Source organism: Musca autumnalis, unplaced genomic scaffold (assembly GCF_047663935.1).
Source record: "Musca autumnalis isolate F117 unplaced genomic scaffold, ASM4766393v1 scaffold_1, whole genome shotgun sequence".
Taxonomy (NCBI): Eukaryota; Metazoa; Arthropoda; class Insecta; order Diptera; family Muscidae; genus Musca; species Musca autumnalis.
The window spans coordinates 131,401,152-131,427,206 of record NW_027411644.1 but is presented as its reverse complement, the minus strand read 5'-3'; the positions used below and the strand labels follow the sequence as shown (position 1 = coordinate 131,427,206).

Sequence of the window (26,055 nt, the reverse complement as noted above, 5' to 3'; positions counted from 1 at the left end):
TACGCATTTTCTGCAATTGAGCTCAGCTTTGCGTATTTTATTAGATGAAACTAAATGCAAAACATACAATGAGTGCGCTCAAGATATGCTAACAAATTTTGTTAGGAATGTTCCAGTGAATTATAATGAATCCACAGTTACATTCAACTTCCACTGTCTTACTCATCTAGCAAGTGATGCTTTATTGTATGGCTCACTGGAAAATATAAGCGCCTTTAAATTTGAAAATAAGTTAGGACAATTAAAACGACTCATAAAAAAGAAAAACCACATATCCGCCCAATTGTATAATCGACTGGTTGAAGAGAATATAAACAGTTCACATTCAAAGGACTGTGAGAAACTACAAAAGAATTCAAATACTTTTGTTCATAATGAAAATATGTACTTGTCAATATTTCCACCTAACAACTATTATACCGTTGGACAAGAAATTTTTAAAGTGTCATCAATTGACTGTACGGGAGAGCTAAAAGTGTTTGGATTAAAAGTACTTCATTTGGAACCAATGTTTAACTATCCACTTAAATCTACTCACTTGAATATATGGGAGTCAGCGAACTTATCATTCTCTGAGAAAACTCAGATGCACTTTTTAACTGAAATAGCTAAAATGGTTTCTTTTTCTAATGACAGCAAAACTGTTTTCTTACCGTTAATTCACAATGCCTGAAGATTTCAGTAAATATTTTGTAAACCAGCAAAACGAAATTATGGAACCCTCCTCAATTAAAGAAAATGTCCAGACTGAAGGTAATAACAAGTTTAATAAAAATTTTTATGATTTTTAACTAATAGATAATTAGTTAGCGATTTTTCCACTTTTCATTCAGCGGCCAAAGTGTGCCGTCAGCTGCATCTTACTGTTCAAAAAAACTTTATGTGGATAAAAATTGCGCGATGTAAATAAGATTATAAGGCGCATCCGATTTCAGTGACCGCCTATAAAAAATACGTCATTATAACAAATTTTAAACAAATTCGTCAAGTACCGCGGATGTGCTACCAAATTCTATTTTAAACGAAATACGAATATTACTCCAGAATCTCGGTAATTTATGCCACACGGTTTTGGAAAATAATATAATCGCGTATAAGGGATTCCATTTATGTAAAAATAATCAAAGAAAATCGCGGTTCAATGCGCGGAATCATCAAAATATAATTTTGCAGAATTTCCTACTTTCAAGGTATAAGGTATAACCGCCGTTTTAGTTGATGGATTTGAAAGCGGAAGGGTTCATTCGATCCGGCGCGTAAAAAAACTAAAATCACGCGGGGTTCAAGGGTACCTGAGTCACAGTCGTAAATTTTGAAGCCAAAAAATAGGTTTTTAAAGAAAATTTACGCACCAAAATTTCGACTTTGGGCTCCTATTACTAGGTAGCTGTATGAAGCACACTCATGAGATATACATCAAACGACGTGGAATCACGAGTTCTACAATCCAATAAATAGTTTGGGTAATTATCTGGTTGCGCCCTCCAATTATATGAAAAATTCAAAAAACCCAGATTTCAAAACTTCAAAATGTCAGCATCGATTTTAGGGGGATGCAGTGTATATATCGAAAAGTCATACATAAGAACCATGTTGCACAAAGGTTATTCTTCAGTTCTTTCTTTGAGATTAGATCTGAATTTTCCGTGGTTTGACCAGAAATCAAGAAAGAACACAAAAAAACTTGTAAACTTCAACACATTTTTACCCATTTTTTAATATTACCACCAACACAGCTTCCACATAAATTATTTGTTATGGTTCATTTTATGCGACCCCGGCTAAAACACTTCAATTAATGTAAATATATTCATATTGTATAAAATGTATTGACAGTTCGTGACTTATTAAATGGTGAATCTCAACTTCAACGATTGTAAAACATTTTTGAACATTACCGTATGTATACCCAACATACCAAATAAAAATTAAAAGTAATAGGACTTGAGAATCAATCGAAAATTCATAATCAAATTTTAACAATGTTTGGAAATTGTTTGTATATTCAATCATTATCTGACAAGTTGGCTCTGAATTTTTTGATAAATTAGTTTCCTTAAAACAATATTTTTCGTATTTTGCATCCATCGTTCAATTTATTCGTGATTAAATAAAAGTCCGCGTGTGTTAACAAAGAAAAATATCAGTGTTGTGGTAATATACAATTGTTAATGCCTAACAAATATAAAAAAGTGTTAGAAGAGAAACAAAAGAAGTTCTTGAACTTCTTTTGAATCATAAAAAACAAAAAAATGATAAATCTGAAGAAGATTTCGATACTGCTGCATCAAATAGCGGTTCTAATGAAAACAATATTGTGTGTCCTAGCAATGAAAGTGACAAAAGTTCGGAAAATGAAAGTGAAAGTGACGAATCTACGATTAATCATATAATCGAAGAAATCAATATATAAGAGTTGGCTAAGTGGAGTGTTAAACATTTAATAACAAACTCGGCGATAAATGAACTATTAGCCATTATAAAGAAGATAGTTTCAAATCTACCAAAGGATGCGAGAGCTTTAAAAAAACTCCTAGAGATGCCCCAATTGTCCCACTTGCAGGTGGCGAGTATATGCACTATGGACTGGAGGACTGCCTGACAGATTTTTTTTTTTGTAATACGGTTTATGAAAGTGATACTATTGAATTAAATTTTAATATTGATGGTCTACCAATTTCAAAAAGTTCCTTATCTCAAGCTTGGCCGATACTCGTAAATGTAAATGGTACAAAGCCCGTGCACACTATTGGAGTTTATTCTGGAAATAACAAACCCAAAGACGTCAATGCATTCTTGAAACTATTCGTCGAGGAACTTAATGAAGTTATTGCGACTAATTTTTGTTTCGATGGAAAATCTTATAAAGTTAGCTGCCGTTCATTTATATGTGATTCGCCAGCAAGATCACTAGTTTTGGGTATCAAAAGTCATACCGGCTACAATTGTTGCCATAAATGCACACAAACTGGAAAACATGTTCAGAGGCGTATGGTGTTCACACAATAAAATGGTAATGATTTTCGAACCGATGAAGGCTTTCGATCACGACAATACCCAAATCATCATATCACAAACACCAGAGATCATCAATGAGTTACTTGTCCCCGTAAGCCAATTGTGCACGCACAAGTTTTTTGGGCCTTTTGCTTTTTTAATGTGTGTCTTTTCTTGCACTCTGTATTTTTTCCACCACCACCAAAAATACTTGCGATGCATCAAGACCGTTGCTTGTGCGTAATAAGTAAAACAAGTATTCATCATATTTTGCACTGTTACAAAACTCGCAATCGTAGATAGTTTGCCAAGTGACTTATCAAGTGGAAGCACACACACAACATTACAAAAAATAAATATTTCTAATTTTATTTTTTGTTGTTTCGTTTGTGTGTGATTTTCTTTATTTGCTTGGAATGTTATGCGTGCTTTTGAATGCTCTTCTAACCTTTGAAAATCAGTGTTAGAAAATTATTTTTGCTCTCACTCTCTCGGAGAACATAAGACAAACGGTTGAATTACAAGGGTTGAAAACAACACTTGATGTGCGATGAGCAAGAAAGTAAAACAGAAAATGTAATTGCGTATTTAAAACTACTTGGCAAAGCATACGCAAGTGTCAAAAAATATCCATTTTTAAATAACTTATTTTTTGAGTGGCTAGCCACACTCGCACATATTTTGAGAATGGCAAGCAACACTTGCATTTATTTTTTAGAGTAGCAAGCCGCACATACGCTTGTTTTTTTGCATGTGGCTTATGAGTGTCAAAACCAGCTACTTACGCAGTTCTCTGACAAACACAACAATGGTAATAGAGAAATTACCAATAGACATGGTGAAATCATTCCCATTAGATTACATGCACGTAGTTTGCCTTGAGGTGGTGAAGTCCTTACTGAAGTCCTGGATAAGGAAAAAAATTGCTCGTTTTCTCTAACCACAGCACAAATCCAAGCTTTTGATGACCAGCTGTTGCAGCTTAAATGTCAAACTCCAAGGGAGTTCTCTAGAACACCACGAGGTTTAAAGGAATTCGAACGATACAAGGCAACTGAATTTCGCCAGTTCCTTCTTTATACTGGCCCTTTTATATTAAAAAATATATTAGATGAACGACTTTATACGCATTTTCTGCAGTTGAGCTCAGCTTTGCGTATTTTATTAGATGAAACTAAATGCAAAACATACAATGAGTGCGCTCAAGATATGCTAACAAATTTTGTTAGGAATGTTCCAGTGAATTATAATGAATCCACAGTTACATTCAACTTCCACTGTCTTACTCATCTAGCAAGTGATGCTTTATTGTATGGCTCACTGGAAAATATAAGCGCCTTTAAATTTGAAAATAAGTTAGGACAATTAAAACGACTCATAAAAAAGAAAAACCACATATCCGCCCAATTGTATAATCGACTGGTTGAAGAGAATATAAACAGTTCACATTCAAAGGACTGTGAGAAGCTACAAAAGAATTCAAATACTTTTGTTCATAATGAAAATATGTACTTGTCAATATTTCCACCTAACAACTATTATACCGTTGGACAAGAAATTTTTAAAGTGTCATCAATTGACTGTACGGGAGAGCTAAAAGTGTTTGGATTAAAAGTACTTCATTTGGAACCAATGTTTAACTATCCACTTAAATCTACTCACTTGAATATATGGGAGTCAGCGAACTTATCATTCTCTGAGAAAACTCAGATGCACTTTTTAACTGAAATAGCTAAAATGGTTTCTTTTTCTAATGACAGCAAAACTGTTTTCTTACCGTTAATTCACAATGCCTGAAGATTTCAGTAAATATTTTGTAAACCAGCAAAACGAAATTATGGAACCCTCCTCAATTAAAGAAAATGTCCAGACTGAAGGTAATAACAAGTTTAATAAAAATTTTTATGATTTTTAACTAATAGATAATTAGTTAGCGATTTTTCCACTTTTCCACTTTTCATTCAGCGGCCAAAGTGTGCCGTCAGCTGCATCTTACTGTTCAAAAAAACTTTATGTGGGTAAAAATTGCGCGATGTAAATAAGATTATAAGGCGCATCCGATTTCAGTGACCGCCTATAAAAAATACGTCATTATAACAAATTTTAAACAAATTCGTCAAGTACCGCGGATGTGCTACCAAATTCTATTTTAAACGAAATACGAATATTACTCCAGAATCTCGGTAATTTATGCCACACGGTTTTGGAAAATAATATAATCGCGTATAAGGGATTCCATTTATGTAAAAATAACCAAAGAAAATCGCGGTTCAATGCGCGGAATCATCAAAATATAATTTTGCAGAATTTCCTACTTTCAAGGTATATATAACCGCCGTTTTAGTTGATGGATTTGAAAGCGGAAGGTTTCATTCGATCCGGCGCGTAAAAAAACTAAAATCACGCGGGGTTCAAGGGTACCTGAGTCACAGTCGTAAATTTTGAAGCCAAAAAATAGGTTTTTAAAGAAAATTTACGCACCAAAATTTCGACTTTGGGCTCCTATTACTAGGTAGCTGTATGAAGCACACTCATGAGATATACATCAAACGACGTGGAATCACGAGTTCTACAATCCAATAAATAGTTTGGGTAATTATCTGGTTGCGCCCTCCAATTATATGAAAAATTCAAAAAACCCAGATTTCAAAACTTCAAAATGTCAGCATCGATTTTAGGGGGATGCAGTGTATATATCGAAAAGTCATACATAAGAACCATGTTGCACAAAGGTTATTCTTCAGTTCTTTCTTTGAGATTAGATCTGAATTTTCCGTGGTTTGACCAGAAATCAAGAAAGAACACAAAAAAACTTGTAAACTTCAACACATTTTTACCCATTTTTTAATATTACCACCAACACAGCTTCCACATAAATTATTTGTTATGGTTCATTTTATGCGACCCCGGCTAAAACACTTCAATTAATATAAATATATTCATATTGTATAAAATGTATTGACAGTTCGTGACTTATTAAATGGTGAATCTCAACTTCAACGATTGTAAAACATTTTTGAACATTACCGTATGTATACCCAACATACCAAATAAAAATTAAAAGTAATAGGACTTGAGAATCAATCGAAAATTCATAATCAAATTTTAACAATGTTTGGAAATTGTTTGTATATTCAATCATTATCTGACAAGTTGGCTCTGAATTTTTTGATAAATTAGTTTCCTTAAAACAATATTTTTCGTATTTTGCATCCATCGTTCAATTTATTCGTGATTAAATAAAAGTCCGCGTGTGTTAACAAAGAAAAATATCAGTGTTGTGGTAATATACAATTGTTAATGCCTAACAAATATAAAAAAGTGTTAGAAGAGAAACAAAAGAAGTTCTTGAACTTCTTTTGAATCATAAAAAACAAAAAAATGATAAATCTGAAAAAGATTTCGATACTGCTGCATCAAATAGCGGTTCTAATGAAAACAATATTGTGTGTCCTAGCAATGAAAGTGACAAAAGTTCGGAAAATGAAAGTGAAAGTGACGAATCTACGATTAATCATATAATCGAAGAAATCAATATATAAGAGTTGGCTAAGTGGAGTGTTAAACATTTAATAACAAACTCGGCGATAAATGAACTATTAGCCATTATAAAGAAGATAGTTTCAAATCTACCAAAGGATGCGAGAGCTTTAAAAAAACTCCTAGAGATGCCCCAATTGTCCCACTTGCAGGTGGCGAGTATATGCACTATGGACTGGAGGACTGCCTGACAGATTTTTTTTGTAATACGGTTTATGAAAGTGATGCTATTGAATTAAATTTTAATATTGATGGTCTACCAATTTCAAAAAGTTCCTTATCTCAAGCTTGGCCGATACTCGTAAATGTAAATGGTACAAAGCCCGTGCACACTATTGGAGTTTATTCTGGAAATAACAAACCCAAAGACGTCAATGCATTCTTGAAACTATTCGTCGAGGAACTTAATGAAGTTATTGCGACTAATTTTTGTTTCGATGGAAAATCTTATAAAGTTAGCTGCCGTTCATTTATATGTGATTCGCCAGCAAGATCACTAGTTTTGGGTATCAAAAGTCATACCGGCTACAATTGTTGCCATAAATGCACACAAACTGGAAAACATGTTCAGAGGCGTATGGTGTTCACACAATAAAATGGTAATGATTTTCGAACCGATGAAGGCTTTCGATCACGACAATACCCAAATCATCATATCACAAACACAACAATGGTAATAGAGAAATTACCAATAGACATGGTGAAATCATTCCCATTAGATTACATGCACGTAGTTTGCCTTGAGGTGGTGAAGTCCTTACTGAAGTCCTGGATAAGGAAAAAAAATTGCTCGTTTTCTCTAACCACAGCACAAATCCAAGCTTTTGATGACCAGCTGTTGCAGCTTAAATGTCAAACTCCAAGGGAGTTCTCTAGAACACCACGAGGTTTAAAGGAATTCGAACGATACAAGGCAACTGAATTTCGCCAGTTCCTTCTTTATACTGGCCCTTTTATATTAAAAAATATATTAGATGAACGACTTTATACGCATTTCTGCAGTTGAGCTCAGCTTTGCGTATTTTATTAGATGAAACTAAATGCAAAACATACAATGAGTGCGCTCAAGATATGCTAACAAATTTTGTTAGGAATGTTCCAGTGAATTATAATGAATCCACAGTTACATTCAACTTCCACTGTCTTACTCATCTAGCAAGTGATGCTTTATTGTATGGCTCACTGGAAAATATAAGCGCCTTTAAATTTGAAAATAAGTTAGGACAATTAAAACGACTCATAAAAAAGAAAAACCACATATCCGCCCAATTGTATAATCGACTGGTTGAAGAGAATATAAACAGTTCACATTCAAAGGACTGTGAGAAGCTACAAAAGAATTCAAATACTTTTGTTCATAATGAAAATATGTACTTGTCAATATTTCCACCTAACAACTATTATACCGTTGGACAAGAAATTTTTAAAGTGTCATCAATTGACTGTACGGGAGAGCTAAAAGTGTTTGAATTAAAAGTACTTCATTTGGAACCAATGTTTAACTATCCACTTAAATCTACTCACTTGAATATATGGGAGTCAGCGAACTTATCATTCTCTGAGAAAACTCAGATGCACTTTTTAACTGAAATAGCTAAAATGGTTTCTTTTTCTAATGACAGCAAAACTGTTTTCTTACCGTTAATTCACAATGCCTGAAGATTTCAGTAAATATTTTGTAAACCAGCAAAACGAAATTATGGAACCCTCCTCAATTAAAGAAAATGTCCAGACTGAAGGTAATAACAAGTTTAATAAAAATTTTTATGATTTTTAACTAATAGATAAAATCATAATTTTATTTACAGAAATAGTACATAAAGTAATAACAGCAATTCAACCGATGTTCGTTAGGCTAACCAGTGAAGTTCAAAGTTTGCGCAAGGAGTTGCAGGGCCGCAAAAAAGAAAAGACTAAAACAAATAGCATGTTGATGCCTTCAGAGCCGTTTAAAGATATTGAGGCGTTCCTAGAATTCGAAAAAGGTTTTCAAGAAAATCGCGAAAATTTTATTTCTTTAGTAAGTTTGATTCTTATTCGTACAATTTAGATCACAATGAGCATACAAAAGATGTAATTTATTCTTGTGTCTTATTTTCAGGAAAATTAACTAAAACTTGTTGCCAAGGCACCAAATTTTGTAAGAAATTGCTGGAGGAAACTAATAACGGATAACGTTGGAGAACAGCTATGTTGGAAGGGAACGGAGACAAAGAGAAGTGTACGAAATTTGAGCACAGCACCAAGGCACCAAATTTTGTAAGAAATTGCTGGAGGAAACTAATAACGGATAACGTTGGAGAACAGCTATGTTGGAAGGGAACGGAGACAAAGAGAAGTGTACGAAATTTGAGCACAGCAAAAGCTATACGAAGTAAGATTAATTTACAAAATTATCTGAAAAAATATTACTAAATTTCTACTTTTTATAGATGCAGCTTTATCACTGGGTAACACCGAAGTCACATTTACTAAAGATACTCGAACATTCTTTCAATTCGCTAAAAATCGTATAAAGATGCGAAACAATTATAAAACCAAAAAACAGAAATGTAAATAGAACATATACTTATTATATATTTAAATTGAAAACTTGAATTACTATTAAACTTAATTTAAATTAAAAATAACAATGATATAAATAAAAAACATTATACATTTTGTTAATTTTAACTATATCTTAAAATATGAATTGAACTAATAAAATTTCAATACTAAAAAACTAAAAAAAATATGTAAGCTTATTTTACAATTGCACGGGTAAGCTTAAGATAATATTAATTGCATAAGCTTGTTCTACAATTACAGGGGTAAGCTTATAAACAAGGGTTCCGTTTCGATTTTTCTATAATTATGACATAAGCTTTTAACAACAAAATTCTCAAGTCTTTTATAAGCTTAAGGCTTATGTTGGTAAGCTTATTATAATATAATTCTCAAGCTTTTTTGGTATGTTGGGTATTCATCGAACTGCAGATTTTTTGAAAAACATCGATCAAGTTAGTCTTCATTAGAGTTGCATACGGATGTCTTGAATATCAGCATTTGTCAAACTTGTAGCTCCAGTTCTGGATAACAAAACTGAAGGCTATGCCAATCCATAAAAGTGGTTATTTAGCACGTTTCCAAAAGATTTGGTCTTATTTCCTTCACTTTGTCAGATTATGTTTACATTAAATTCTAAAAATGGTATCCGTAGTATGCATGTTAGTTGCTTTGAGGATGCGCAGGACGATTTTCGAGCATAACAAATAGTTTTTGAAAAAATTCCACCGATATATTACACTATGTGCAAAGTTTATGTTTATGGCCATCTGCGCTGCAGTGATGCACTAAAGGCAGTGAAGATCCACATTTGTACACATATTGTCTGTAGTTGTTCTTATTTTAATCCCAAAATACTTTTCAACTCTAAAAAGTTATAAATGAATAGCTTTTAGCATGTTACTTGGCTTACCTGCACTGCTATTATTTTGCATACGAAAAAACCCTCCTGAGAAAAAAAAACTTTAATGGTGTTTCTTAATAGTTGCATATTTATGTAAAATATTTTAGCCCGTGAGGTCAGGCACTATACAACAATTCGCCTGATGCAGATAATTGAATTGCTTTAAGGATTTATAGCAATATTATTGCAATTTTAGTACATAGCAATTCACACTGCTATTATTTTGCACGGTACTGTGAATCCTATCTTTAGGATTATTTCGGTCTAACCTTAGTTGATGCCTAAAAATTATAAAATTTTTAATTGCAAGGACGCAATACTTGCAACGATTTACACTTTTCTGTCATTACTTACCATTAGGATTGAAGAAAAAACCGTTGAAAACTAATATGATTTTTTTTTCTCTTTTTTAAAATAGTCTGGATTATTTCTTTCAATAAAAATAAAGGTTTCATTCAATTTGGAAAAAGTTTCATTTAATTTGGAAATGCTATACCTCAAAAATATGGCTCGATGCTGATGTGTAGGGGTGAGATATGGCTGATTTTTTGTAAATCGAACTAAAGTGGTACGAACAGAACTTAAATAAAAATAAGTATAAGTATATTTCCGTATTAAATATTGTTTATTAGTTTTTTATATCCTTTCCGCATACAAAGTAGCGGGCACTTTGCTATTAAATAGAATAATTGTATTTAAATTGTATTAAATTCTGTTTTGGCGTCAAATTATAACACATTTCTATTTCTTTTCATTTCAGTCGTTGGACAGTACCCGCCGTATGATAGCGTTATGTGAGGAGGTAAGTCATACCCCCATTATTATAAGTCTTCTTTTGTTATAGTTTGGATTTACCGAACAGATTTATAGCGTCCCGGTTAACTTAAAGTTAAAAGTGATGATTGAATTTCAAGGAGGAGCTTCTTAAGTCCCGAGCCACACTACAGTAATTTCACTGAAATTTTGGTATGAAATTATGCGTCTCTAGATCGACGTCCATAGTAGAGTAAAATCATAAAATTGCTGTAGTGGGGAATTCGATTTAAGAACACCTAATTTCATGAAATTTTTTTAATGAAATTCACGCTAGTGTGGACCGGGACTAACATTAACTTCCAATGTAAAAATTATATTTTTAATGCCTCCAAATTGGTTTATTTTGCGTTTTGAAATCGATCAGATAGTAAAAGAACACATATATAATGGCCCTTAGCCTGTAAAACTAATTTATTGTAAAATTTTTGTTTACAAAATCAGGAGTAGAAACAATTTATGAAGTCAAAATTTTACAAAAAATTGTGTTCAACATTTTCAAGACAACAATATTAATAAATAAAATTACAAAACGTCACAATTGATATGTTTATAAGTCTAAAACAGAGGAAATATGGTAAAGATTATTCCAATTTCAGCATTTCCAATTCAGACACGTATATTCTGAGGGAAATGAACGCAAATTGGTTGGTTACAAGCGGTTTTGTTGGAAAATACCACCGCTGAACGCTTGGACTGATAAACCTATCAAATGTGACTTCTTTGTCATTTTATTGTGGTCTTGAAAAATTTACCACAATTTTGTGTAAAATTTTGACTTCATAAATTGTTTCTACCGATTTCTTCATAAGAATTTTTTTTGGAGATCAAGCATCATCATATTTTAAGATCTTAAGACAGATTTTGACTCCAATATTTGTTGCCAATGGAAACTCCCGGTCTTTATTGAACCGTCCACCGTAATATTGAGGGTATAATTAAATTTGTCATTCCGTTTGTAACACATCGAAATATTCGTCAAAAACTCTATAAAGTATATATGAGTGAATATCAAAAAAATTTAGTTTCCAAGGTTTGCACTATTATAATACGCGAACTATTGCAATTTACCAGTAACTATGACCATGGCTAGATCAATTCAAGTGTTTTTGAACAAAGCTCAAAAATTTGGCAAAATAATTTAATTTGCGTGAAAGTTATGACCGCGTAAATTAATAAAAATAGGAAAAAAAAAACGTTGAAGCTAACGAGGTTTTTACGTTACTATTTGATTTCCGATTAAACCGTTCAAATGACGAACATATGTCGAAAGTAAAAGTAGAAGAATACAAAATGAAGATTACACATCTAATGTATTATTATTTTATTATTATGACATGTTTATAAACGTGTAACATATTATAAACTTAGTCTATTTACAAAGATTCTCCATTCATTTCTATCATTTGCTATATATTTTAATTGATCGATTGATAAGTTGGTTTCTGTTGTTAGTGTTCTTCTCCATGTTGTTTTCGGCCTGCCTCTATTGCGTCGTCCTTGGGGATTCCAATGGAGAGCTGAGTGGGAAATATCAGTCTCGCTTTTTCTAAGAGTGTGGCCGAGCCAGCCATATTTCCTTTGAGTGATTGCAGATTTTATTTCCTGTTGATTTGTTATATTCCAGAGACGTTCGTTAGATATAGTTTGTGGCCACCATATTTTTAATATGTTGCGAAGACATCTGTTTATAAATACTTGAAGTTTATTGGTTATTGTGGTATTGGTAAGCCATGCCTCGGATCCATACAGTAGCGTAGATTTCACGCAAGAATTGAAGATATTGATTTTTGTTTTTATATTTAATGTCTCAGATGACCAAATGTGGGCTTTTCTAATACGGTTATCAACGTCCTCCGTGGTACCTCCTTTTGTTGATAAAATGCTACCAAGATATTCAAAACGGTCCACATTCTGTATTGCTTCTCCATATATCATAAACGGGTTGTTATTATTGGAATTTATCCTCATAGTTCTTGTTTTGCCGCAGTTTATCTTCAGACCAACTTTTAATGATTCCTCTGACAGGTTGAGTAATTTGTTTTGCATATCTGAGTATGTTGTTGTAAGTAAAACGGCATCGTCTGCATACTCCAGATCCCCAAGTTTGTCGAACAAATTCCAATTTAGACCAGATGGTGTTGAGTCTAGATTTTCAAACACTGCGTCAAGAACTGTGACGAATAATAGCGGTGATAATGTGCAGCCTTGTCGCACTCCACTGGTTGTAAAAAACGCTTCGCTGAGGACTCCTTCGTGCAACACTCTGGAAGTCGTACCAATATAGCTATTTTCTATAAGTGTCACTAGTTTCTTGGGTATTCCTTTTGATAGAAGTGAGCTCCATATGCATTTTCTGTTTAGGGCATCGAACGCTGTTTCATAGTCCACAAATGCTAGATATAAACTTGCGTTATACTCTACGGATTGTTCAATGATGATTCTTGTTGTGCATATGTGGTCGATGCATGAATTCCTTGCTCGGAAACCAGCTTGGTTTTTTCGCAACAATTTTTCTAAAAATTATTTTGTTGAAAATTAGTAGTGTTGATGGCAGTAAGGATATGCCTCTCCAGTTGCCACATTTTGTTCTGTTACCCTTTTTAGGAAGTTTCACTATAATTGACTCTTTCCAGTCTTGTGGGATAGTTTCCTCCTCCCATATCTGTTTGAATAACGGGTGTAGTTTTTCAGCCATTATATTGCTACAGACTTTAAAGCATTCTGCTGGAATACCTGGGGCTTTACCGGGTTTTATGGCATTAATCGCTTCTTCTATTTCAGCAATTGAAGGATTTTCTGTTTTTACCTCTGCATTTGTGGGATGTATTTTTGAGATGAGGAATTGTGCTTGGTGGTTTTGGCTGATGTTCAGCGTTTTTTCAAAATGTCTTTTCCAAACTTTTGTTTGTTCGTCTTTTGATGTCACGAGAGACCCTGTTTCATCTTCTACAGGCGTGTTACTTATGAGTGTATCCTTGCCACTCAATTTCCTTATAATTTTATAGAGTTCTTTTGAGTTCCCCTTGTTAGCAGCTGTCTGAGCCTCACTCCCCATTTTACCATAGTAAGTCTTTTTTACATGCTTTTTAATATCTTTGGATAACTGTTTGTGCTTCTCTCTGAATAGTTCCAACTTGTCTTCAGCATTTTCAGAAAGCATTTTGCCCTTGAAGATTTTCCTTTCTTCAATTAGTTCCCATGTTTCACTCGTTATCCAATCGGAATCTTGTTGTTTTCGCTTCAATCCTAAAACCGTCGTGCATATTTCCGTTATGTTGTCCTTAAATCGTTTCCATTTCTCTTCTAGTGTATCAAGGGAGTTTATGTTGATATTACATACTTTGTCTATGAACATATTTTTGGATGTGCTGTTTTTTAGTTTCTCGATATCAAAGGTTTTTCTTTGTGAGTCGACATTCTTCTTTTTCTGCTGGGATAGTTTTAGTTTTACCTCTGCTAAAACGAGATAATGGTCACTTCCGATTTCTGCACTTCTTTTGTTGCGAACATCACATAGCATACTGCTCCACTTTCTTGATATACAAATATGGTCAATTTGGTTCTCATAATTGTCAGAGGGAGCTCTCCACGTAGTTTTATGGTTTCGCTTGTGAGGGAAAAGCGAACCACCTATCTTGAGATCAAAGTTACAGCACAGTTCTATTAGTAGTTCGCCATTAGTGTTGCGATTTCCAAGTGCGTGGGTTCCTAAGACACTCTCGTACCCATCATTGTCACATCCCACTTGAGCATTAAAATCTCCGAGCAGTAGTAATGTATTACTTTTCGAAATTTCCACTGCTTCCACCTTTTATAGATGCTGACATTTTGAAGCCGGATTTTAGGTGTTTTTCGTATTTTTAATTTAACTGGAACGCGCATTCGAGTATTTCAAAAAACAATTAATAAGATTAATGTAGCCCACACAGCAGCAGAGTAATCTATTGCCAAAGGCCAAAATTTAGTGGGATCTATTTTCTAAAAAACATATTTTTTGGGTACAGTATTTACAATAGCCTTTTGAGTGTGCTGTTACCCCGCGATATTTTAGTTTTTCGGCGGTCCGGATCATATAAATCATAGATCGTGAAAATCCATCCCCTAGAACGGCGAAAACAGCAACTGCAAAAACCGAAAAATGTGCGAAAAATGTTTTTGAAAATATCGCGAAACTGAAAAAAACTGACACATCACTCGCAGTTTTGCGAAAACAGCGTGAAATTTAACTGAAATAGAAGAATAACTCCGACCTAATTTTCTTACATTTTCTTCAACTAACTCACAAACAAATTTGAAAAATATTTTCTCTTACAAAACTGTTATAACTTACCTCAATATATATATATATATATATATATATATATATATATATATTTGTTTTTGCTAAAATGTGCAAACCGCTAAACAGATTTCTTTATGTTTAGATTACGTACATATTTTTAAAATATTTTTCCGATACATAAACAGCTTAAATTTTAATAAAATAAGTTGCAAGCAAGCAATTTTTTACTTCTTTCTTAATTTCCGCGAAAATTTACAACTTTGTCACTAATGTTATGGGACCTCAGTAATCATATAGTACGTAGGAAGCCCTTATTTAGCAATGTTTCGCAATATAATGAGTAGCTTTGTTTTAAGATTTATTTCTTATTATCAGAATTAAAATCGCCATAACTTTTGCAACAAATAAAATTAGCATCTCGAACATATTTGAGAATCGGAAATTTTTCCCAATCTATGCACCAAAAATCTTTCATGTAGCTTAAGATTTTTTTTTTTAATTTTTTTTTTATGGAAAACTAAAAAAAATTGTTATTCCTCATATATATTCTTGATCAGCATAAAATTTTAAGTCCGTCTGTCCATCATTCCATCTGTTGAAATCAAGATACAGCTTGCAGTTTTTAAGACAGAGCTTAGTAATTTTATATAGAAGTTTCTATTTCGCCTGGGATGGTTGGTATTGAAAATGTGCAATATGATATAGCCCCCGATTTTCGGTATTTTGATGGTGTTCACGCCGATTTTTCTCAACCGGCAACCATAATATTCGTTTTCCTACATGCCAAAATGTTTGCATTGGGCATCTGTACTTCTGCTCAGAATTGTACAATGTATGCTCTCATTCTCTCTCTGAGTTTTACTACTGCATTTAACTTTCTAATGTTCTTATAATAAAACACTTGTTACCTAAGCATCAGCCAGTACTATTGTCCTTGGTAAGCGGAATTCAATAAAGAACCATTATTGTGCTTTTTCACAATTCTAACATATTTCATTTTCTTGCCTATTTTGCATTTCTATATTCCTTCCCGATGAACTCTGAGGGAAATATTTCCACTAAATCCCCACAATTGGCGTTTTCATTTTGGTCCTGTTCGAACTTTCATATCCATTCGTCTTCATATTTCATCGATCAAAAGGTATGTTTGTGATTTGTATATTCAGTTATCTAAAGTGAAACAATATTGCATGCAAGAACTGATATTCAAGTCCAAAGTGCGTTTTGCCGTCGCAATTTGATTTTTCAGCTTTATTTAGCGCACGATGTTCTGAATTCGATTTGCAAATTTCTGCAAAAAGTTCAATTTATTACGGGCATTTAAACTTGAATGATTAATTATTCATTTAATTTCCAATTAACTTGTTCATTTTAATTGGTTCGAAAATTATTATTTTTTCCTATTGAAATAATACATTTGTTAAATTCCGTTCTCCGTTCGATTTAATTTCTGACTCACTGCAGTGTGTGTTTTTTCATAGCACTGATAGCCGCGAGAATATTCCTCTCCATTTAATATTTATTATATATTATCAAGCATCGTTCTGTTGAATAAGAATATATTCCACTGCAGTTGTTGTTGTTTGAGAAACATCCACTGTTGAATCGTCTCTTCAACAACATAGCTAGTGATGAATGAGTGTAAACACACATACATATCATTTCGTGTTGGTCCCTGTTGAGTTGTTTGTCCGTTCAGCCAACGCAGTATAGTTGTATAGTTCATGAACGAACTAATTCAATTGAACGATTCCTTGAAAAAACGTATGCACTAGATCAGTCGATATAGTTCAATAGTTCACTGAAGTAAACTACGTACTACGATCAACGAACGAACGATTTGCAATCTAGTTCAACATGTCGTTCACAAATGCATAAAGTGCCGCCGTCGTCTGGGTTAGTGATGCCTTCGTAATGTGAGGAGTTTATGTTTTGGATCAATGTACATGAAATAAATAGATGTTCGAAAAGGAAGGTTTTTGCAAAAAAAAAACATAAAATATTTCAATATGTCAAATCGATTGCATATTCAATGTGGCTAGTTTTGGATAGAAAAGAGGAACAAAATTAAAAGGAACGCCCACAAAGCTTTTATCGCAATGACTTCTACACATAGAACATATTTTTTTCCAATCACCTATGTAATTGAAGGACGTTTTTTCTTAAGTTAATACCAACTTGATCTTTCTTTATGAATGAAATAAAACATCTAAATGTAAAATTTTTTGTGCTGGAGTAATTAATTTATATTATTCTATTGTTTGTGTGGTGTATGTATGCGTTTTCATCAAACGAACGATTCTGATCCGAACGATTGAAATGGATAGTGAACTATGAACTAGATTACCGAACTAGTTCAATTAAAAGAGCTGAGTTATTGAACTAGATCTTTCAATTGAAGTAGATTGTACAACCCTACAACGCAGTGTCTGGTCGTGGTTCCACTCAGTTGTTGTTGTTGTAGCAGTGTTTATTATTGTATGTTTGTGTGTTTGTTCTTCTGCTCAATCTGGCTTCAGGAAAGTGGCTGCTTCGATGGGATGTAACCACAGATATACTGGAGTTAGATGAGTAGGTAATCTTATATAAGCCTGCTTGGTATGTCTGTTTATCTAGGGGTTATCTCGTATATCGTTGGACCTCTGCCTCTAGGTCGTGGATATTCTCTCACGGTAACATCCTAGCAAGTACTGCAACGACAGCATCTCATTGTGTTGCTTTACTGGAAGAATCTTTGCCTCCTCATGCAGTTGGTCCAACGACGACTTGAGGAGGCACCCTGTTGCTGTTCTCAGGGTGGCATTCTGACAAGCTTGAATCTTATTCCAATGCGTATCACATAAATTTGGGCACCAAGCTGGAGCCGCATAGCTTACCACAGACCGACAAGATTTCTTTATATGACCCCAAGTGCTGCAGGCTAGAGATATGAGGACTTTGTTCCTATATTTCAGTTTGTCGCAGATAGTTGCGGCATGCGCGGACGACGTGAGCGAAGTGTCGAATTTGACCCCTAGAACTTTGGGGCAGTTTGGGGTCGGAATTCTGCTACCACCGGCCACGACATTCAACTCTCTTCTATACAGCGCCGTCTATGTGGTGAACACAGTGGCCGTAGATTTAGTGGCGGATATCTGCATATTCCTCGCGTTAGAAAAGGTGGTAAGATCGGCAAATAGGTGTTCAGTCTCTCGCAGATGTCATCAGGGTAGGTACCTGCCGCCAAGATCGTAGAATCATCCGCATACATTACGATCTCAGTGCCGTCTGGGGAACTCCCTGTTTCACTCTACGGGGTTTGGACTTCTTGTTCCCGAATTCCACGTACGACTGGCGTCCACACATATAATTGTAATATAAATTTCAACTTTGGCCGGAGGGTTGTCTGCTCTATGTCCTCAAACAGCGTGCAGTGCCTGACAGCATTAAAGGCTTTTGATAAGTCAAGCGCACCATTACTGTTCTGTCACACGGGGCTCTCTGGTTGAGTCCCCGACAAATATGTGTGGAGATAATGTGCAGCGCTGTTGTCGTGCTGTGCTGCGGCAACTAGATAGCTATTTCTGACACTGGGGAAGAGGAAGAGATCTGATGCGACGTAGTACTCTTCTTTTCGCCCTGTCACTCGTGGGGTGCCCGACAAACTGTCGAATGAAGCGGTGATTGGTGAACTCTCTGAAACCCGGCCCAGCTTTTTTATGATAGACGAAAGGGATGATGAAAGGGGAAGCAAGGGTTGCCAGGTAACGTCATATGTCAGGTGACACGATGGTTATGTCTGGTGAACTGTGGCACTCTCCTCTAATTCTGGTAGGAGCGTCCTCATTGACCGAGCAAAACGTAGAGCTATCAATCTGCTCAGTCAGCGCTGTACACCTCTGGTCGTTTCCGAGGGCCGAATGCCACATCTTAAACCAGACGATTATGACCCCAAGTCCCCCAAGACCAGACGATTATGCATACGTTCAGCAGATCTATCTCGGCAGTACCACACCTGACTGGTACCCCCATACATTCTATGTACGAGTCATTAGAGTCAGACTCAAGCGATATAGACTGGTGCAAAAGGAAAGCTAATCCCCCATTTCTGGTGCGATCCTTCCTTAATACGCTCTAAGCTGTAGTTGTCGTTCAGCTTGGTTGCCTGCACCGCCGCGACCTCGATATTCTTCCGGTTCATAAATTCCACCTCGGAGTCCATTGCAATTAAATTGCAAAAAGGATACATTTTCTGGGATTGGAACAACAACGGCTGTTAAATGCTGCAACAGCATTGTCCCGGTCTTGTCCCTCGCGTGGACAAGTCCAGAACAACCCCTAAGATGCACCCACTCCCGACATCTATTGCATCTCACCGAAGATTGTATATGGGTGAAGATGCGGATGTGACAAACCGAGCACAAATATATTGGTCCCGGGTTTCCTTCTATCCCGGCATGGACCAGAAGAATCCGGAGCAGGCATTCAGGGATATACTGCTTCCTACACAGAAAAAAGAAACAAATACAATACGTTGTGCTCTTCAATATATGTGCACCCTACAGCAAGCCCGTTTATGTGATGGAACTATAACTTGTGTGTGACATATATATTATGATATAATAATGTGTATATACAAGTGAGGGGTCGAGACACGTCATTCCTGCCCATTTATAGTTCGCCAAATTTCCGCTAGACGGCGCGGTTTATATACGAAGATATCTGGAAAATATTCTCGTTTTCTTATTTTTTAATTTTTTTTTCAAATTTTTTCGTTGTTTTCGAAATTATTTCGGGTTCTTTGGAGTTATAATCCAATTACACAGCTCGCCGTTACATTTAGTTCCGCTTTCTGTCGATAGGTGGCGCTCCACAAATAACGAAATTTGTCCAAAAAACACATTTTCCATTTTTTTTCCCAATTTTTCGAAAGTTTTGCTAATTCTTTAGAAAATTCTATCTAACTGTAGACTGGATTTGCTTATTAAATTGCTAAATTATTATTTTTCAATATTTGTCCCAAATTTTTCGGGATTTTCGCTATTTTATCGACACAACTTTCACCATTTCTATTTCTTCTCATTGTTCCTGATCTCTAATGCTCCATTCTTCAAATAGGGGGCTTTATATAAATACAGAAATAGCTGAAAAACTTGCATTTTTCAAACTTTTCGTGATTTTTGTCTTTGCAATTTCTGTTGCCTGCTGCGAATTTATAGCGTGCCTAACGTCGGCAAGGGGTAGCTTATAGCAAGAAACTGACCTATATAAAGTGTTTGCGGAGCAATAAAAAGAAATAAAAAACCAAAAAAAAAAAGAAAAACACCAGTATCAATTCTTTTCTAATAATAAAAATGAAAAATTCTTTATTTAATAATATTGTCGGAGACAATATCTTTACCTTTTATTTACAATTGGTGTGTTGTTCGGTGGACGAATATCCAAAACGAAGTGAAGTATAATAGTAACGAGTAAGCTAGGTGTTGCAAAGTGGCGCGATTTTTACTCGTTAGAATTTGACATCTATCACTTTGTGCGAATGCACAAAGTTGCATTTGTGCTGGATATGTTCAAATTCTAACGGCAGAAGAAATTAAAAATTTCCTAAAATGCGGAAACCATTTGGAATTAAACATTTCTCGGCCACCTTGGAACATCCAGCGATGTTACAACTAAAACGACTTAATATCTAGTTATGAATGTGTCTATGTACATATGTATATGAAAATTCAAGGGTAGAACCGTCAACGGTGAGCATTTTCTTTTAATTCATTTATTAAATAATTTTTTCAAAAAAACAAGTGGCTCGGAGAGCCCATGCCAATCTTCATTGGCGCTACATCTTCAACTTACATACTACAGGGCCCAGTAATAACCCACCCAAATATAGTAAGTTGAGCCAACGGAAAACCCGGGTTCGAGAAGGTTTGCATCTTTATGATTCTGGGGTAAACCTCAGACCCAAGAATGAGACCTATGTGTCCCGCCCTATAGAACTCGGGATCTGCTAATTGTAGACCAGCATATCTTTCCTTAATACTCTCTGGTGCTGACGTCGAAGGTTTCACGATATCTCGTAACGGCATGACCTGCGCAAACACCGTCACGTTTTGGGCCCGTTCATACAAAGACCCCACATTTATTTGGGAAAACATGCCATGTCCCATTGGCACCACACCCAACTGAAGCTTCTCCGCAAGCGACTGGCAGATCCGACTGTGCCCCGAACACGAGTCTAAAAGAGCCCTTACGGGTATTCTTCGCTCACCTATATTGATGTTCACAATCATTGTTGGGGTCAACGTCACGGTTGGCTGGAAGGAAAGCAAAGGAGCGGACATGGGGATGGGATTTTGGAAGGGAGTGAAGGGAGATATTTCGTTGTTAGAGGATGGGACGGAAGGATGTGAACGCACATTTCTGCGGTTTGGGCTCCTAAGATCCAGATTTGGTGAATTGTTTGTGGGGTGTAGCAGAGTGTGGTGATCACGTTGACAGATCTGGCATCTTTTTGGGTTCCGACAATTCCTGTAAAAATGGTCCCCATTAAGACAGTTCGAACACAACCATTTGGACACCACGACCCGAACTTTGCCCTCATGGGACAAACTTTGAAATTTACCACAGTCACGAAGTTTGTGACCGTGATTGCAGAATGCGCAGCGCTGTTCACTTCTTCTCGAACCTGAGTTTTTCCGAATAGAAACAGTCGACGGTGCCGACTTACTTTGGTCCGCGGATACGGAATTCTTCAACGGTTCACCCGAAGCCTTTGGTGCAACCACCCGGATGGGAGCAGCTTCCGTGATATCCAAATCAAAGCTAGGAGCCCGAGGTGTGTGTGCAGTCTCCCGGATAGGAGTCACCTCGGCTCTATTTGCCTTAAGGGCACTACCATCATCTACTGGAGGACGGGGTCCAACCTCCCGGATAGGAGCCGCCTCCATTTTCTCCGCACTATTCGGATCTTCCTTATCAATTTTCTTTTCAGGAGCCATCTTTACATCGAAGTCCCTCTCCTCATCGGACATCAATAGCTCGTCCTCAAAGTTGGGGAGGGTAGCGGCAATCTTGCTCATATTTTCCATTCTATGAAAAAGAGAGATGCCGCGATAATATTATAAGAAACAATTACTCGTTGGCCAGAATGACCAACTTGACTACCGGTCGTCTTACAACACCGTTTTCTGTGCGGACATCCGCCACGCGTACTTGTCCGTCGACACCCGGAAACACGTTGATAACGCGACCTAGTTTCCACGAAGTGGGGGGTAATTGCTCATTACGAATAACGACTAAATCGTCCGTCTGTATATCGCGTTCCGGATATTTCCACTTATAACGTTTATGGAGACCTTTCAAATACTCTTCCTTCCACCGGAGGCAGAATTGTTGAGTTAAAGCTTTCATTTTTCTAAACCGGTTAACGATATGCAGGGGAGATTCATTTATTGTTGGCTCCGGTGGAGCAAGAATTGGAGATCCTATCAAAAAATGTCCCGGAGTAAGTGCCACTTGAGAATCTGGACTGTCGTTCATAGGACACAGTGGCCGCGAATTTAAACATGCTTCTATCCTACATAGAAGTGTAGACAGTTCCTCAAACGTATATTTTATGTTCTTTGCATGCTTCTTAAAATGCAACTTGAAACTTTTCACAGCTGCTTCCCAAAGACCACCCATATGTGGAGCCCCAGCAGCTATGAAATTCCATGTTATTTCTTGATAACTCAATTCAGAACATATACGCTCACGACTTTCCCTCAAGAAACCTTTAAAATCCTCCTCTAAGTGTCGCGAAGCTCCAACGAAGTTGGTGCCGTTATCCGAAAACATCGTTTTTGGACAACCGCGACGCGAAATAAATCTATGAAATGCTGCTAGGAAAGTTGTTGTGGATAAATCAGAAGCAGCTTCTAAGTGTACAGCCTTTGTCGAAAAACAAACAAAAACGCAGATGTATCCTTTAGTAATCTTGCAACATCTACCAGTGAATGATTTTATGTCAATAGGCCCGGCAAAATCTACCCATGTGGTAGCAAATGGTCTAGTGAAAGATGTTCTCTCCGGAGGGAGAGCTGCCATGATTTGAGTACAAACTCGACTTTTGTACAATGTACAACGCTTGCAACGACTAACTACTGTACGAATCAATGTAGTGAGACGAGGTACCCAATATTCACTACGAACTATACGCAACATTAATTGAATTTGTCCATGGATTGAACGAATGTGAATATCCTGCAGTAACAAATAAGTAAATCGACTATTATATGGAAGTAGTATAGGATGTGTTTCCGCAGGAGTAAGAGTTGGCGACCTAACTAAACGCCCATTAATTCTCATGACTCCTGCTTCATCTAAATACGGATTTAAGCACAAAATCGAACTCTTAGAATGCAAGGGCCTTTTATTTAACAGACTATTATATTCTTCTGCATAGTGAACCTTTTGAGCTAACATTGCTAAACGTAGTTTAACAAAATGGACCTCAGAACTCGAAAGAGCTATTTCCTCAAAATTATGATTTCCCCTATGCAGAGGATGAGTGCGGTGGAAAAACCTAAGCATGTATCCAATGGCTCCTATAGCCGTTTTCAGACACGAAAATCTTTCTAAAATGTCCGAATATTCTGAAAAGAATGACGCATGACTTTTTACACCTCGCATCTCTAGATCAGTATCCAGAGATGATAAATCTGGAAGATTCCATTGCGAACTATCTAAGCGCAACCACGAAGGACCACACCACCACATTTCAGAAGCAGCTAAGTCCGCCGGTGAAAGTCCACGACTACCTAAATCTGCGAGATTGTCTTCTGACCGCACGTGATACCAATTTTCTTGACCAACGTTTTCATGAATTCTGTTTACCCTATTGGCAACGAACGTTGTCCATGCTGAAGGGGTTTTTCTAAGCCACGAGAGGACGATCGTAGAATCTGTCCAGCAATATATCCTATGAAAATCTATACCAATCTCAGAAATAATTGATTTCACCAACTCTGAAGCCAAAACTGCACCACATAGTTCCAACCTAGGCAATGAAATCGACTTAAGCGGAGCAACCTTGGTCTTACAAGATAGTAAATTTGTGTAAATTTGCCCATTCGGTGTGACAATACGAATATATATCACCCCCGCGTATGCCTTTACTGAGGCATCAGAAAAAACGTGAAGTTCGGCTTGACAATCTGGGGCATAATTAACCCATCGAGGAATGTTAATGTAATTAACATCCTTATAGGTGTTCACAAATCTTTGCCATTCACTTGCCGTCGAAGATGGTAGTGAATCATCCCAGTCAATTTTATCTTGCCAAACCTTTTGCATTATAATTTTGGCTACCACTATCACTGGTCCTAACCAGCCTACAGGATCAAACAACTTTGCGATAGTGGATAAAACTTCCCGTTTGGTATATTTATCTTTGTGAGCGAGAGGGTTCACACTGAAATAGAACAGATCTGTTTGCGCGTTCCATCGAATCCCTAGAGGTTTGCAACTACTCGCTTCTACGAATGTAAGAAGCTTTGTGTCGTACAAATGTTCAGGGGGCAAGCATTCTAGTATGGTACGGTCATTCGACGTCCACTTTCTTAATTTAAATTTGGCAGATAATAATGCTTGAATCAGTTCATCACGAGCCTTTTGAGCGGAGCCCAAATCGTGATAACCTGCCAAAACGTCATCCACATACATACACCTACGTAAGATGTGGGCTGCAAGCGGAAATTCCCTTTCAGTATCGTCAGCTAATTGTAATAAAGTCCGTATAGCTAAATACGGTGCACAGTTTACACCGAAAGTTTCTGTTTGGAGCTCATAGTCTTGAATTTCTTGGTCGGGAGAATCCCTAAAAACTATTCTTTGAAGAGGTGTGTGTTGGGAACAAACTCTAATTTGGCGATACATTTGAGTTATATCGCAGTTAAAGACAAACTGGAAGAGTCTCCATCTTAATATAAGCAGGACTAAATCTAACTGCAAAGTAGGACCTACATACAAAATGTCGTTAAGACTTTTGCCACTTGAAGTTCCGCTAGAGGCGTTGAAAACGATTCTTAATTTGGTAGTGGGCTTCTCTGGATTTATCACAGGGTGATGAGGCAAATAGAAAACCATGGAAGTGGCTGAAGATGAAGAAACAGGCTTCATGTGACCTAACTCTAAATATTCCTTTACTACCTCATCGTACACCTCCTTAATTCCTGGTTTTCGTAAGAGGGAAGCCTCGTTACGAAGGAATTGCCGTAAAGAATTCGTTCTTGAATGTCCTAACGCTGATTGACCTAAATATTCTGGCTTAATGGGAAGGGTGACCACATATCTGCCCTCAGAGTCCCGGACAGTAGTGGACTTGAAATTCTCCTCACAAAATTTGTCCGCTGGAGACAAAATTGACCGTTTGGGGGGTTCCTCTAATTCCCAAAAACGTAACAATGCCTTGTCTACATTTGCCTCTTCTGAATAGTTAAGAGTAGTGGAATGTACCCTCACACTGGAATTTGGAACTGGGCCGGTAACTATCCACCCGAAAACTGTCTTCTGCGCCACTAATGAATCTAACAGATTAATATGAGTTCCCTGCAATAAAATTCGTGGGTATAAATCTGCTCCTATTAACATATCTACCGGTCTACAGTCGAATAACTGTGTATCTGCCAAACGAAGATTTGGCAATCGTGAAGCGAACTCAGGACTAACCAAAAAGGATGGTAAATTGCCTGAAATACTAGGAATCACTAGCGCCGTTAACTGAAATACCAAAGAATCCTGTATAGGAGAGGCAATATTCAGCGAACATATCTTCCTAGAAGTAGTGGCCACTGTCTGATTTACCCCTGAAACCGTGGCAAGAGTCGAACTTGCGGAGATACCTAACTGACGCTGCAATTTTTCGGTTATAAAAGAGGCTTCAGACGCTGGATCGATGAGAGCACGAGCAGGATAATAAATACCGTGATGAATAATGTTCACCATGGCCGTGCCC

The 26,055-nt window shown here is 36.4% G+C and overlaps 2 protein-coding genes across 4 annotated transcripts in view; both read left to right on the top strand.

Annotated features, from left to right (window-relative positions):
* The window catches only part of Snap25 (Synaptosomal-associated protein 25kDa), a 762,009-nt gene that overhangs the window by 436,832 nt on the left and 299,122 nt on the right, over positions 1 to 26,055 (top strand). For all 3 annotated transcript variants that reach the window (XM_073992812.1, XM_073992795.1, XM_073992804.1), the window contains exon 3: positions 10,746 to 10,787. In XM_073992812.1, coding sequence (XP_073848913.1) covers positions 10,746 to 10,787 — 42 coding nt within the window. The remainder of the gene's footprint in view (positions 1 to 10,745; positions 10,788 to 26,055) is intronic.
* On the top strand, positions 8,160 to 8,647 carry LOC141390601 (uncharacterized). The gene is made up of 3 exons (XM_073963552.1): positions 8,160 to 8,276; positions 8,346 to 8,557; positions 8,639 to 8,647. The coding sequence occupies exons 1-3, from the start codon at positions 8,189 to 8,191 to the stop codon at positions 8,645 to 8,647; spliced, it is 309 nt and encodes a 102-aa protein (XP_073819653.1). The 5' UTR covers positions 8,160 to 8,188.